General features: G+C 34.1%; 1 protein-coding gene across 7 annotated transcripts in view; it reads right to left on the bottom strand.

Annotated features, from left to right (window-relative positions):
• ZCCHC7 (zinc finger CCHC-type containing 7) overlaps window positions 1–16,392 on the bottom strand; it is a 228,044-nt gene that overhangs the window by 14,401 nt on the left and 197,251 nt on the right. For all 7 annotated transcript variants that reach the window (XM_001504295.4, XM_023629679.2, XM_005605629.3 and 4 more), the window contains exon 6: window positions 14,594–14,629. In XM_001504295.4, coding sequence (XP_001504345.1) covers window positions 14,594–14,629 — 36 coding nt within the window. The remainder of the gene's footprint in view (window positions 1–14,593; window positions 14,630–16,392) is intronic.

The raw sequence follows: 16,392 nt of genomic DNA, 5'->3' as shown, positions 1-16,392 counted from the left end.
AGATCTTGCTAAGATTTTTTTTTTTTAAAGATTTTATGTTTTTCCTTTTTCTCCCTAAAGCCCCCCGGTACATAGTTGTGTATTCTTCGTTGTGGGTCCTTCTAGTTGTGACATGTGGGATGCTGCCTCAGCGTGGTTTGATGAGCAGTGCCATGTCCGCGCCCAGGATTCGAACCAACAAAACACTGGGCCGCCTGCAGCGGAGCACGCGAACTTAACTACTTGGCCATGGGGCCAGCCCCTTGCTTAGTTAAGATTTTGAAAGCATGTTTCATGTTGACACTTAGTTTATTTTGAAAGTAATCTCATTCACAAAGCCTCAAATTTAGCCCCCTTGTTCATTTATGCCCCTAGATGAAGTGTAGACATTTGGGTGTTCATTCATCTGAATGATGTCACTAGTTAAAAACTTCCATTATTACCAATAAAAATAACGACAATGTTTATATTGTGCTATGAGATTCTAAACTGTTTCACAATAATTAACTAGTAAGTGACATGACAAACGCTATGTACATACTCTCATTTTAATAAACTATCATGTACTAGGACTTAATAGGAAAGAAATCAGTCTAGATCTTACCTAATTAGAGAACATTTCTGTATCAGAATATGGTACTGAAAACTCAATAATGATTTCCAGTGGACAAGTTTTCACACTATGATCTAACAAAAATCTTACAGCTATTTAAAGCATTAGAAATGAAAATCTGTGACTCAATAGTTCTGCCATGCAGCATGTCTTTATTTTTAATTAACAGTAAAGGTCCAATTTAAAGCAGAATGTGTCAACTGATTAGCTTCAAGTTCAGGGTTCTGTCATACATGTCTGTACTGTGGAGACAAAGTTAAATGCAAGGGAATGAATGGAGAGTTTCAGAACTTTTTATTCAAGTTAAAAAATTTATCTAAAGACTTTGACCCAATGGATACCAAATGAACTATTTATGAAAGCAGCTTTTTTTTTTGTTACAGACATTTAAATAATCTATATTTGTAGGGTGATATCTTGGAGATTACTTTACTATCAATATATAGAAGTAATAACCCAGTAGATAGCATTACCTATGGAAGGTCCATCCCATCTGCTATTCTTGCTGAAAGCTTTTCATGCACCAGTAAACTCAGTAAATATCAGAAGATAAAGCATAAGCCTACCACGCCACGGATTTACTCCTAATGTCTCCTCAAAGTGCAGCCCGATGCAACGATTACAAATGATTTTCTTCTAATGTCATTTTACATAACCCTTTTTTCTGCATGAGTAGTTAGTGCGGAATGAATGAATGAATGCCATTAAAACAGTTAATCATTATCTGGAACACTAGCCTTACTCCCTTCACTACTAGGAATCTCCATGACAAAGGCCAAGAGATCAAAACGCCAGAGCTGCCTCAGTGTCCTATTTCTAACAGTAATTTTTTATGCAAATGAACCTGCTGGGCCTCTCCCTCTGTGACCTTGAGCTGCCCTTATCTAAACTGACTTTGATCCAATGAGGGCTTGCATCTAGTGGAAGCTCATTACTATACAGGATATGCAATCAATTTCACTAATTAAAGGGAATTTTCTACTCCTGTGAACGCAAAATGGACTTATTTTTATAATCATACATATGCTTAAAGACCAGACTATATGTTTCTACTTATTAATTTAATTTGTTACATGAACATACATTAAAAAGCAAATATATTAATTACTTGAGGTAAATCTATTCATGACCAAATGTAACACTGAGTGAAGCGGTGAGTTTAGCTCCAGTCTTTCTGAACAAGTCACATTTATACATACACCTCTTAAACTGATATGCTTTCCATGCTTGAGAACAACCTTATTCTTTCAAAATATTTCCAATTTATTCTTTCAATAAACTCACTAATACACAAGTCTCCCCCAAATATTCACGTAGTTAAAAGAATCCAATCCAAGTAATCAAATAGGATTTATCAAGAAATTGACACCCTAAACCAAAAACTTTGCCATCATAGTCAAAATTGATTAGTTGAAATGACCTAATGGCATGAACTTGACATTTGAGCAGAACAAAAGTTTGAATTTAAAACACACGTTTTTCCTGGTTAAAAAATATTGTTTTTATTACCTACTCTAGAGATAAGACATAGTTTTCTAAGTATTTTTTTTAGTTTTATAAAGAGTAGGCAGAGAAAGACGAGTGGATTCCTGCCCTTTCCTTTGGTATTGTTTATAATATAAATGCCAACAGAAATATAACCAGTACATATTCAAGAAAAAATCCCATCTGGGGTCTAAAGGAACAAAAGGAAGAAATTCAAAAGTTGGGCAGGGGGCTGGAACCGTGGCGGAGCGGTTAACTTCGTGCGCTCCAGTTCAGTGGCCTGTGGTTCGCTGGTTCGGATCCTGGTCGCGCACCTTTGCACTGCTCATCAAGCCATGCTGTAGCGGTATCTCACACAGAGGAACTAGAATGACCTACAACTAGGATATACAACTATGTCCTGGGGCTTTGGGGAAGGAAAAAAAACAAGAGGAACATTGGCAACAGATGTTAGCTCAGGGCCCATCTCCCCCAAAAAAAGATTTGGGCAAATACTTTTGCAGTGAATTGAACCAAAGAAGCAGCAAAGAGAAGGCAAAAATGGTGATCCCATCTGACCAAAGATACACAGGCTGATGCTCTGTCCTCCCTTTTCATGTTTTCTCGGGTGGCTCTTCACACCTGAGGATCCTAACTCCAGGTCTATTCCAACCATGGTTTTGGACAAAGCCTTCCATTTGCACACTGTTCTGGCAAATATTCACAAGATTACTTCTCTTCGAGGAATACTGGAAGGAATTTGTTCTCCAAGCTGAAGGCTTTGAAATTATTTTAAAACAAAGCTTCCTTTATGAAGTTTTTAAAGCTTTTATTCTTTCTCAGTGAAAAAAAGAATTCAATTGTATTCCAGTGGACATTGCTACTGATTTCCCCTACATCCTAAAAATGCCATTAAAAGCACCATGTATAATGATATACCTGTATTTTTTATGTGTTACAAAAAACTATGCCATGTGCCCAACAGACTCCCAATCCATCGGGTAATTCCTTAATTAGGCAGATTTCTGAAACATGTATTATGTACACAACAGACCGGAACGTCTCCTTTGGAGCATTTTCTAGTCTATCGGGTGATTACATCATTAAGTCACACATGCTACGTAGAGAAAAATCCTTATGAAAATTCATGAAAAAATGTACAGCACATCATTAGCATGCAGCAGACGTGTATGCTTTTGATATTTTCTCTGTTAAAAAAAAACTACATGAAGTAATTAGTCCAGGTCATGAAAACATGAGAAAGGTACTAGACACTGGTGAAAATGAAAATTGTAAAAAACGGCATCTCTCATGGTTTAGCTGAGAGTAATCTGCTTTATTGGAAAATGGATTCTAAAACAGTGTTCATTTGAATTGCAGCAGAATAAAGAGTGTTGCTTTATTGATATGATATTTCCTATATACACGTAACTTCCTCCCTACCTCTCTTTTGGATACTCTTAAACCAATGGGTTAAAGGTTGCAAACGACCAAAGGTAAGGCCATCAATTATTCAAGGCCTTGCATACTGTATCTCTGTATACTTATATCTTCATTTTATGTAACCTAGAGCATAAGGAATTGCTTGATGGTATCTTTTTCAATAAGTAAAAACTACACTAAAGTAATATGAATAGCAGTAAATTGCTGGTATAACTCCCAATAATGAAGATTATATAGTCAAAGTATTAAGGGTTAGGCAAATTCCTAAAGACAAAATATTTGAAGACTAAAATAAATGAAGCACAAGTTCTATAAAAAGAAGACATTAAGCTTATTAATTTATGATTTTTCTTTTTGTAAACGTGATCCCCCTCCCCCCAAAAAAACCAACAACAAAAAAAGAAAACCTCAGTAAGCAGAGAACAATGAACATATGCAAGACAGTAAGGATCACAGTAATTCACTCCCTGAATGCTTCAAATCTTCATGGCTTAAAAAGCATCCCAATTTTCTCCAACGGTAGCAGTATTTATTCACTGGGCCATAGCTAATTTTACATGGAATGCAAAAATGTTAGTTTAAGTTTAATTTACCACCCTATTTAAATATTTCCAATGTAGCTCTCAAACTGCAGAGCTATCCCTCTGTCTATTTTAATTTTAAAGTAAGTTAGCAAAGGCTTCCTTCTTAATCCCCAGAGACTACCTACATAGTGACACAAACGCACAAATTTATGACAGCAACATAAATGCTCTTCTGAAGTAATGTGCAACATTAAGTGAAAATCGTTTTCTGGAAAGATATTATAGGTATCTATATTTTATTTGCCATCTTAAACATATCTGAGTCTTTATGGCCTTATTTTAAAAATGTATTTCCTTTTTATATTTCCTGGTGCAAATGGACTGCATAAATAAGCAATGTGCTATGAGGCTTCAGACCAGCCGATAAAACCTTTCAATTTTCATGCCAGCTTCTTCTTTTGTAATTCAAATCCGCCTGGAAACTGGCAGCTCTGAAAACTGAAACAAGCACTGCCACAAATACCTTGTAATGCTATCGACCTTGTCTGCCCATGCAGTGAGAAAGGGGGATGCGTATGTGTCTGCAGCCATCCAGATAACACAACTCATTTTTTGGGGGGGAGGGTGGGGTGGGGATAACAGAAGCCAGCCCCAGACTGTGCACCAAAAGCAGTCATTACCAGCCGCGCTGGAGAATAAGTCTCTTCAAAATACACAGTGCATTTAGAAACCATATATGAGGCTGAGCCAGTGCTGTCATTACCAATTTTAATTTAGCTTCTTCAGTTTGCCAGCCAGATAAACTCTTTAGTGCTGTTTTTTAATCTATTTGCCACATTTTATGTTTAAGATTATAGTAATTTGGACAGGAGAAGGAATCACTTTTAGGGGAAATAAAGAAATAGATCCGCTTATCGGCGCCCATCAGAAAGTTCATTAATCAGCCAGGCTTTGTGCCCTCTAAATTGAAAGGTTAAATAATCCTCTCAGGAATATTTCTCGGTCCCTCCGCCAATTGTCCGGAGAGGAGCTGCCATTCATAGCATGTGGGATCGGTGACAGGGTATCTTACCACTGTTTGGACCCCAAACAATGATGGACAAATGGCCTGGTTTACAAAGAACCTTTTAGTACACGGATGGAAAAGGACCACAAGCTTTGATGCAGGGTGGAGGGAGGAGGAGGGCGTGGAGACAGGATGTCGGGGGAAGGGAAAGAAAAGAACACACACATGTGTGAATCCACGGAAATTTTATCTGAATGTTTATTGGGGTGGACTATAAAACATAGAAACCATATCAGTATACCTCTTCCAACCATATGCAGTGCCTAACATATTCAAATATGCTTATATATTTTGCATACAATTGTACATAAACTATCACTGAAAAATTACAGAATAACAGAACCGCAGCTTTATTATATTTATTAGCTAACACACGGGGGATCTAAGTAAACCTCAAGATTTTCATTGCTACCATAACTCTAAGACTTACAACACACAGCACTCCCCTTCCCCGCATCCGAACTCTGCTTCTTCTACTGCAGTACTCTTAACCATCAGTCACAAAGGCAGGGAATTCCACAGTTGTAAGGACCTGTTTAAAGGGGGAAGTAATGCTTTTTTGCTTTTACAACACGCTCCATCTTAGCTCTTGCTTGTCTTAAAGAACGAACATGGAATAAGAATGCTGTTTGAAAGAATACAAATCACATGCGCTGAGAAAGTGCTGAATTTTGTATTGCCTTTTTGGCTGGACCTATATGAGAATACAGGTGGGAGTCTGCAAAACAACTGACAAGCTCTTACACCTCCACATTTTGCTGTGAAATCAGTCTGGTTTCTGGCATCAGTCATGTAAAGGCATGAAGCAGGTTTACCTGAAGTGCAGAAAACTGACATCCTATTTAGTTTCATTCCTCACCTGATTAACATAAAAACGTCCCAACCCCTAGCAGAAAGTATTAAAATTGGAGTGTGAGAATTATTTAATTTCATATTATTCTCATCATTTATAAAGGAAGCAAAGATTTATGTAATACGATAACTATATACAGATGACACTGAAGTTACCACTTAAGAAATATACATTTATTAACATGTATTTTTCAAAATGACATCATCTTAGCTTTATATGGTACATAGTTTATATAGTCATTTTCATTAGGAGAGGAAGTAGCCTAAATATTTCTGTGATCTGCTCTTAAATATCTTTATAGTGATTTTTAGGTAAATCAAATTAAGAAAATAATTTAAGTTTGCTATATTTAATTAAAAGTTACTCACATTTCTAGACAAGAAGACAGGCATAACTAATTAGAAAATGAAAACTGAGGTATATAATTTTGTTAACAAAAGACACTGCTTGTAAGTATTTTAGTTTCCATAATTATAAGAAGGAAACATTTTTAGGAGACAGAGAGTAAAGAGGTCATTACGAATCTTATCTTAGGCAAACAACAGTCTTCTTAAAAGACACTACAGTAACTTGAGTTTGGGCTATTAATACAGAAGCCATGTCTACAGCTGTGAGGTATGTGTGTATGGACGTCTGTGTCTGGGTGTCTGTACATGGATGTCTGTGTATGGGTGTCTGTGTCTGGGTGTCTGTGTATGGATGTCTGTGTATGGGTGTCTGTGTATGGTTGTCTGCATATGGTCTACGATTTGGAGGTCATAGTGTTGAATATGGGCCATGTGCCAGGTAGTGTGGTAAGTACTGTACATTTATCATCTCACTGCATACTTACAACAACTCTACAAGGCACTGCCCCCATTTTTCAGATGAAGAAACTGAGGATCTTGGAAGCTAAATATTTTAACTACGTTTGCACATCTAGTAGATGAAAGAGCCAGAATTTGAACCAACGTCTGATCCCAAAGCTGGCATTCTTTTCCCTGTGTTATAATAAAAATCATCCCCTAGTAATTTCCTTAGAACTAAGTCTGCCCCTCCAGTCCAATTTTATAGCATGTTTTTCTATGGACTTCAGTAAAATGAGAAGAAAATGTGGCATAACTACAAAGAAAATGCAAGAGATTCAAGAAAGAGAAAATTAAAATTTTACTGTATAAACAAAGTTAAGGAACAATCCAAAACCTAGTTCCCTTAACTGAAAAGAAATGTGGGGTAATCCACAAATAGGTAAAAGAACAATATTTATGTAAAATGGGTATTTAAACACATGGACATATTACAAAGTTATAAAGATGACCTTATCTAACTAATAGATTCAGTTCTATATGATTTCTGAAAAAGGGAATGAAAATAATGGGGTAGCTTTATTATCAATTGATTCACACGTGTGAATTCTTTTTACAAAACTAATATGGATTTCTGAACATTCCTGTGGAATAATACTTCTTTTTGAAATGTGATCTACCAGTTTATTGGTACACAAATCAAGGAGAAGGTCTATTTTAATTCCAAAGATAATAAAAATTTTTTTTTCTGGTTAAATGCTGTCTATACATGTACTATTTTTCTTCATGTAATATTTTTGGTATTTCTAAAAAACCACAGTTGTTGGACTTGGAGGACCACTGCTGAGCTCAACATCGGCAGAAGGAAAAACTTACAAACCACTAATATATAACTCTCATGACTTTCTGCTATGTGGGATCAAATGGCAAAAGAATTTCAAGTCTAAAATCTGACTGACTTTATCAATAATTCATTAACTTTAAGTCATTTAAAAGATTTTGCTCTTAAAACGTTAAACTTAATTCAACTTAAGTTTACTACTGCAATTTATACTGTAACAGAAAATATAACACTAATTCAGAGAGATTGTTCATGTCAACAAGTCAAGGGGTTCCTTCAGGAGCTTTTCCCTGCAGATTACTCAAATGATTGACCAAAACCCTTAAAGGTTATGGTTGATCATGACTGTGAGTAACTAAGTGATTCCTAAATACTTAAGACCTGTTAGGAATTACTGTAATCTACCATGTCATTCACATGCATGACTACTGAAAGACATGTTTAATACAAATATCATTGGTCCAGTATACTTTATCTACTTTTATTCTTGCACTGAAATATTCAGAGAAGATTATAACAAGCTTAGTCACCTGGAATATATTTATTTAAGGAAAGGCATGAGTCACCTGTTCAAAGTACATATGAAAAATAACCAAATATGCTAAAATTATTCTTCTACATAATACCTCTATGCTCTTTATGTGTAGTTAACATGACAAAGAATAGGCATCAGTCCACATTTCAGATTTTTAAACTAAAATTTATTACAGAGCCAGATACTGTGCAATGTTCAAATGTATGAATTTTGAAAATTCTCAGGCTACCTGTTTCTATTCATTTTTGTCACATTGGGGCACTATATCAGAGAATAGAGTTGCAAGTAAAAAAAAAAACCCAGCATAGTTTTCTTTGGGATTTTATGAATAATGCATGTGTTTTTTAAGGAAAAGAAAGAAAAGATCGTAAAAATGTTATATATATTAAAATTATAAAGACTTAGAAATGGAATTTAATTATCACAAAATTTAAGTATCAAGAAGAAATTGCCCTATGATAACTAACTATAATCCCTTGTAAGTAAAGGTAAACATACCTAGGGGAGAGAGAATTCTTTTTTTTATCATCCTCAAGAGAAACATTTGTTAACAGATACGAAAATGAAGATCATGACCAGTATTTCTTTAAATTTTTAAAAACGAAGAAAAACTTGAAGCCCGTATAATTTATGTAAGTCCTAAATGTCATAGTCTTTGCCCCAGCTACTAAAGAGCAGACAAAAAAGCACAGGGAAGTTATTATTTATAATAGAGCTTCAGATGCAACTAGTGTATTACCGAGCAACACGTATTACCTAAAAAATGAACTGAAATCACGATGACAGGTGATTAGGACATTAAAAATATTTAGAAGATGGCAAAAAACACAGCTGCTTCTAGGCTAAAACATTTATACTGAACCTTTCCTAAGCTGCGTGAATGCTGCATACTTTTCATTGATTATTTGAAACACTTAAATCTGCATTAGATTATTGCCATAAAGCATTTGATATTATTTAAATATATATCAACACAAGAAAAAAATCCTACTCAAAATATGCCATATTGATTTCCTATTTAAAATAAATTAATTTTTGCATTAAAATACTGAAAATCAATCAAGCTGGGAATTCTTTATGAAGAGGATGACACCTCAATATTTCTTTGAAAAGAAGAAAATATGAAGGTTTTCTGATGTGCTTCAATAAACAGAAATAAATTATACCCAAATCTAAACAATTTTATTCTACTTCCATTCAAAAATCAGTTTGTGTACATACAATATCTAACTGTCTGAGGAAACTGTGAGAGGAAAAATAACACATACATTTGTAACTCACAGTACTCACTTTTCCCCCCTTCCTTTTACAGATGCTTTAGAAAACTGCTTTTTGATGATTTGGCAAATTGTATTTATTTTTAAATGAATCTCATTTATTGAGATTGATAATTCCAGGTTTCATCTGCTTTGACATTTTATTTTCCAATTGCTTCCAATGATAAGTTCTGGAAAAATGTGGTCCAACATGCCAGTGAAATGAAGGTTAAAAAAAAAAAATTCAGTTGATCTACTCTGTAAAGCTGGTAATTATTTTTTTATCCTAAATTCAAAACATAGTAAGAGTGAAGTAAAAATTACTAGCAAAATGCCGACACTAAATTCTTTAAGAATAAGGTATTTAAATAAATATAAAAGTATTCACATAAATTCTCCATTTGAAAAATCTTTACAAATTCTGGTCACTGTCCAAATGCATCTCTAGCTCTGTTATCACAGGTGGAGAATTAGAAAGTAAGTCATCAATGCTTATTTGGAAAACTCTCTGTATTCAGACACCAGGTGACTGAAAACCTCAAGCACTCTGATTGACCTTGCAGCCCAGCAGAGGAAAGGCGGCCCTGCGGGCTCCGAGAGTCCTGCGCCCTAGGGAGCATCAGGGCACCACTACGCTCATCTCAGGAGTGTTTTAGTATTAAAGGCATTTCTAGCAAAAACCAAACCTCTGAAAACTTGACAGGGATGTAACATCTCAATAGCAACACTTAACCAATCAAAACACTGAAATAGCAACACCAGATACAGAGGGAAGAAAACTACTATTTAAACAAAAGGACTCCTGGTTCTTGAGGAAGTTGGCAAAGTGAATTGAACTACCAAAATAAGAGCTTCCAAAATGAACTTTAGTATAAACTGTTAGTTTATGATAATCTGTATGCCAGGCCTCAAAAAAAAAATGGTACAAAGAAAAAGCTGATTTAAATAATTCCAAAATAGAGTGAGGCCTAGTTCTCAGTCTATTTGGAGTATTTAACATTTTAAAGCACAATAGGTAACCAGTTCTATTTTCTTAAAAACACACACACATGAAAAAAGTAAGACCTATCACTTGCTATCTACTGTGTGGATGGGGTTCTTGCGGGTATTGCAGTTCTGCTTATATAGCCAAGGAGTTCTCAGGGAGAGTCAGGGTTCCCAATAGACACCCAATCGAGAGAGAGAGGTATTTTCTTCTATGAAAAGAAAGGACTCTGGCTTTTGAGGCTGACTTTTTCAAACTCTTTATTTCCCATTTTAAGTTATTAAAAAACATTCCATTTTAGCGTTAAGCAGTGAGAAAATTGTTCCCCATCCTATCTTACAGCCCAGTTCCAGGACAGAGACTGCTGTATAGCTGTGGCCTCACAACCAAACCCTCCTTTCTTCTTCCTTCCTTCTGGACTTTAAGATGGAGTTCTAAGGTTAAATTTAAATGTTGACATTTAGGGTTACCTACTCGGTGGTATGGCATAGGATGCTTTACACAGTAACATTCTCATTCAGTGTAAAACTCTCATTTCCACACCGTGAAAACCCAGAAGACCTATTTCTAAATTGATGTTTCCAGTAAGGAGAGAAAAGTGAGTTGCAAAAGGAAATGATATTGTTAATTATGGTTCTTAAGATACACTCTACCATTCAACTAGTTCAGGTAAGTCTACTATTGATTATCAGTAAACTAGTCATAAGCCTTCCGAGGCTAGACAGGAAGGTGAGGAAACTACTCCTCCCCGTTCTCCTGGCAGTTAAGTATTTTACTTTTCAAGGTGTCAATTCTAGGTACTCCAAACATTATAGAGAAAGAAACATTTAAAATGTAATTCTTCCAAAGAGGTTACATTTGTTTCCTGTTTAAACTTCTATTTAAAAAAAAAGGTAGTAGGTTGTAACACATTCTAACAATGCACACAAAGAAAGCCAAGCATGGAATGAAACATAAAAGATGTATTGTCCTTTTAGATTCTTAACACGAACAGCCCCAAAATAGCAAACTCCTGCTTACCTTTTTAGGTAAATAGCCTAAAAACAAGATTAACAAAATGTCCAAAGCAGGTCAAATTATAGCCTCTACTAGTTAAAAATTCTGTTGGTTGTAAAACTCTGTTGGTGGCCATTTTGGCCTAGGATTTTTAATATAAACGAGGCTCGAAATGACGGGGGATGGAGGAAGGGACTTTCCTTCTTGAATAGTTAAAGGAGGGAAAATTTTATCTAGAATGAGTTATCTGAAAGATGAAAAGGAATATTCAAAGTCAAGCTTTACCAAAATCTGAAAATATAACAGAAATTAAAATACAAGAACAGTGCTATACTACTGAAGATTTTAAAAACTTTCTAAACATTTTTGAAGGAAGTAAAAACAATAACTATTTGGGGAAATTATTTAATTGCTAAATAAAAATCTTATTTTTTCTTTTTTCCATGTATGTCTCCAAATTAGTATTATCTAAAGTCACTAAATTATATGCCATAATTTTACAGCCATTAAAATATGTCAAGAAAAATGACATAGCCAAATGGTTGTTACAATATGCATTTTTATATACATCTATCTATCTATCTATGTATCTGTAGTGTCTTCGAGTTTTATTAGTATGCACCCTTTAGAATGACGGTCTTAGTTTTTATTAATGTAGTGAAGTCTAGTCAAGCTTGGTTAAAAAGCTATTCTATTCAGATATAAGTTAAGGAGCCTTTATCTGATCTCTCATAAAGTTGCCAAAAACAGTGAACATTTCTCTTTAATTTTCTTCTTACTTCAGAATGTGTTAAGGAATTTTTGACTTGGAACATTTCACAAGTCCATTTATACCAATCAACTTCATCACCTTTTTTATGTGTTTGAGAAATAATACTCTGTTTAATCCACAGACCTTGTTTTTTAAAGGAAGTTATTCCTGGATAAACCTTACATTGTAGCTGCTCAACTCCAGGTTGCTCTGTAAATGTCCTTCTAGTCTTACTGATTCAGAGACAGATAAAAGCAACTGAAAAGTTCTCAAATGTAAATATTTACAAACTGGATATACCAACCAATCAATTTCTCCTGTGAAAAGCAGAGATCATTTTGGGTAAGAAACAGACACTTTTTGTAGATCAAGTGTAGAAATTTCCAGAGTTTTAAGAAGACTGGTTTAAATATACAGCAGCATAACAGCAATTCTAGCATAGGTTCATTACTGGGTCATTGCTCTGATTGACACCACAGTCATGTGTGAAGGCTACTGTGAGTCAATAGATGGCAGTCCATCGCCTAGAAAAGGAGCTGAAGATGACAAAACTCACCATGCATCTTGCTTTTATTCAAGATTAAATACTGCTTAATTGCACATATTTGGAGATCGCCTATACACATACTTATTTAATTCTTTTACTTTAAATAGATTGATATATGTGTTTATAAATACACTAGTTTTGCATTTACACTTGTATAGTAAACTCACTCTTAATTGCTAATTATTATTTTAAACTTGCTAATTATGGATTGTGATAGTTACTTCAATATTTCTAAAAATTAATCAGGATTCCAGATTGAGACAAATGGATTTTTTTCAAAGTGATTTTGTTATACCTGTAGATAGAATGTATTGTTATTCCCTAAAAGGCAGATTTGTTTTGTTTTCATTGATTTTTCCCCTAGTTATTCTTTTTACAATTTATGTTTTTCAAAAGCTACAATATTAAACAAACTTTCAAATGTTTCTGTTATACTAAATACCAGTTTCTATCTTTCTATGTCAGTTGTATGAAAGAGCAGTTAGATCAAACAACATAGGTGTAAATAACGAAGAGTAGCTTTAAAATGGTGCTTCCCATACTTCAAGTTTTCAAGATTGGAATTCTCTAACTTAGGAGTAAAGGGAAAAGAAATTCAAGGTCAAATCTGTTAGGCTATTACTTAATACAAACAGCGATAAAAAAAATTGTTAAACAGTTAGAAAGAGTGATTATGATCTTGAAAAGTACAATCTATGATTGGGTTCTAATCAAGTTTAGGCTATAGGTATTTCACCATGGTGTGTTAAGATAAAAAAAAACTGCTACATAAACACAAACCTAAGGTATCCATATGAGTTACATCTGTAACATACATGTATAACATATGGGTGTATATATACATTTGGTATAACACTGAAGATTTTAACAAAACCCAATTTGGGATTGAGGGACAGTTGAGGAATTATAGCTTTCTGCTGAGAATCTTTAAATAAATCAATCAGCGATAACAAAATGTGAAAACAAACCATCTGATATTATTTTTTGCTTCCTGGGCCTGTGACAAGACACACTGGTAGTTTGAGTCTACTTGTTGGCTTATTTTTTATTTCCATAAGAGGAGAGCAGTAAGAAGATAAATTTTGTAAAAACTTTATCCTTCCCATTTTTATCACTTGCCTTTCTATAAACAACAACTTTTAAATACTTACTTTAAGCAACAGCTTTTAATTACACACCTGCGTAATTAAAAGAACAATTTTTATTGTCTGTTGCTCAGCACAACATAGTTAATACATTAAAAGAAATTTTTAGTAGGGTTATGATGAATTATTGAAATTAAGCTGAATATTAAAAATAAACTGACTTCATAATACTGAGAAATAGCCAACTGATTCCATAGCAAACAGTTTTCTGCTTCTATTTAGCCTAAAATCACAATAAAAAGAAACCAGAAAATGGAATAACTTGAATGGTATTAAGCAGATATTTATATACTTTGAATCAGTCAAGAGGGGCTTAAGGATATGACAGCTGAATTGTTCTATATGAAAGATGCACTAAGCTTTTTCTAGCTTCATTAAAAAACGTGTAAATATTTCAGTAAAGCCAGAAAAATGATAATGGTAGATATTGTGGACTGTATGCTTATGGACTGCAGATAATACAACGTTTTAAAGACACTGGATTACTATTATTTTTTTATGGTTCCTAGCAAACTTTTTTCCTTTAATTTAATGAATATAGTCCAGATTGAGAGATACCATGATGTAATCACTAAAATGATGTGAATAATAAAAAATAATCAAAATCTTTTAAGAACAGGAGGATAAAGGATAGCGTAGGGGGTAGGGGAGAAGAGAAAAAGTATATTATTGCTTTCTCAGTGCAAAAACTCTTCAGATGTTTATTATCTTCCAGTAGAAGATGCTTGTCTATATTTTATGGTCAGCAGTTCAGAGAAGGGTAAATAGCCTAGGTCTTGGGGAAAATTAAAAAAAGGTGTTTCTACTCACCGTTAGGTGATACTGCCTCCAGATTTCTGGGCAAGCCTGGAAAATAAAAATATTGATCAGCTGGGAGCATGAAACAAGGTACTTTACAGCCTGTTGGTTTTGGCATAACCCAGCATCCACCGGTGTCGGTCACAGGAAAATAAGAAGCTTAACAGAAAGGGTCTGCATTTCAGCTTCAAAAACCTGGCTAGACAGTTTAATTGAATTTTACACTGGTTTAACACACTCCCTGCCATTGTCAGAAAGCCAGTAACAAAGTTTTCTCTCTCTTTTTTTCTTTTCAGGTTAGAAGTTTTGGGCACTAAGATGTGATTAAGAGCCATAACCTAGTTAAACTGATAAATGAACAGCAGTGGTCAAAGTCAATAAGACTCACCAAGTACACCTTTTAAAAGAACATTTTTGAACCTTGGCAATACGATAGAAAACAATTTTATAGGAACTGCTTTTAAGAAGACTTCACTGTGGTTATATATTGCTGATGTCTGTTGCCATCTTTCACTTAATCACTTGCTGCTAACTTTGAATACTCTATGAAATAGACTAAAAAGAGAACTAAAAAACCAAAACAAAAAACCACCTCAAGAATCTAAAGTCCACGCCTTTTCCCTTAAAATTTGAGTCTTCTCCATTTTTACATTTATAGAGATATAACTTTAAAAAACCAAGAAAACCTCAGTAACTTTGTAAAAGACAGATTTACTGAAATCAGAATAGGTAACAACAAAACAATACCAACAAGCAAAAACATTGCAGCAGCAACAACAAAACCGGTCAGGAGACATTTTCTTATGGACACACATGGAAATCCGCTCTCCTTATACCTAAATTATGACTCTGTTAAGGAGACACTTTTTCTAATCAAGCTCTTTATGAACAGTTGATGGGTTTACCGTCTTCTCAGAAAAAGAACTGTTGATGACAAAGTATTTTTTTAAATAACTAAATTATAGTAATAATTTTAATAAATTAAATGACCAAGCTAAGTAAATGGAAATTCTTAAAGTGAATGTGAATTTGTAGCTTTTGTTTAAAAATGTGTACATACACACACACATACACACACACACAGATATATATAGACATACACATATGCATGAAAGAAATTAGAATGAGTTAAGTCTTTTTTAAACCTTTAAAATGTTTGATATACACTTTGAAACAATTTTTTACCTGATTTGTTATTCCTCTTTCGTTTATTTTTCAGGATAGTGATAAAACTAACAAAGATAATTCATACAATCTAAAAATATTACGGGTTTGGTAATAATTCAGAAAATAACTTTTGAACAGCAAAATCTGTACTGGTTATACCATCATAAGGGATTAGACAAAAAAAAAAAGAGTAGCTATGTTCCAACTATACTGAAAAATTTACCCATTATGTATTTTAAGTTTAACTATCCTATGTAAGCTGTGTAAGTTAGACTATTTAGTGGTCAGCTTTCCAATTTAAATGTCATATTTATACAAACTAAAGCGTCTGACTAAAAAAAGCTACTTATACACAGTGATTTCTGGATGAGCAACACTGATCAAAAGGAAACTATTTTTTAAAAAGCAAAAAGCAGCTTCAGAAGGCAAAGACCACGTTAAGTCCCAAATAGCCACAAACTTGCAGTTTACAGAAGTTCTTAAGAATATATATATAAAAATATCTATTTTTATAAACATATTTATGCTCAAAGGTCTAATGTACAGTCTACCCTTAAATGTTCATCTCCCGCCTTCTATCAGAAGCGTTCTGCTGTGTATATATAATTTGAGTTGGATCACTGTAGAGATAAGCGAGCAGTTAT

The sequence above is a fragment of the Equus caballus genome, chromosome 25 (genome assembly GCF_041296265.1).
Source record: "Equus caballus isolate H_3958 breed thoroughbred chromosome 25, TB-T2T, whole genome shotgun sequence".
In the NCBI taxonomy this organism is placed as follows: Eukaryota; Metazoa; Chordata; class Mammalia; order Perissodactyla; family Equidae; genus Equus; species Equus caballus.
This window is presented reverse-complemented; position numbering and strand designations above follow the sequence as displayed.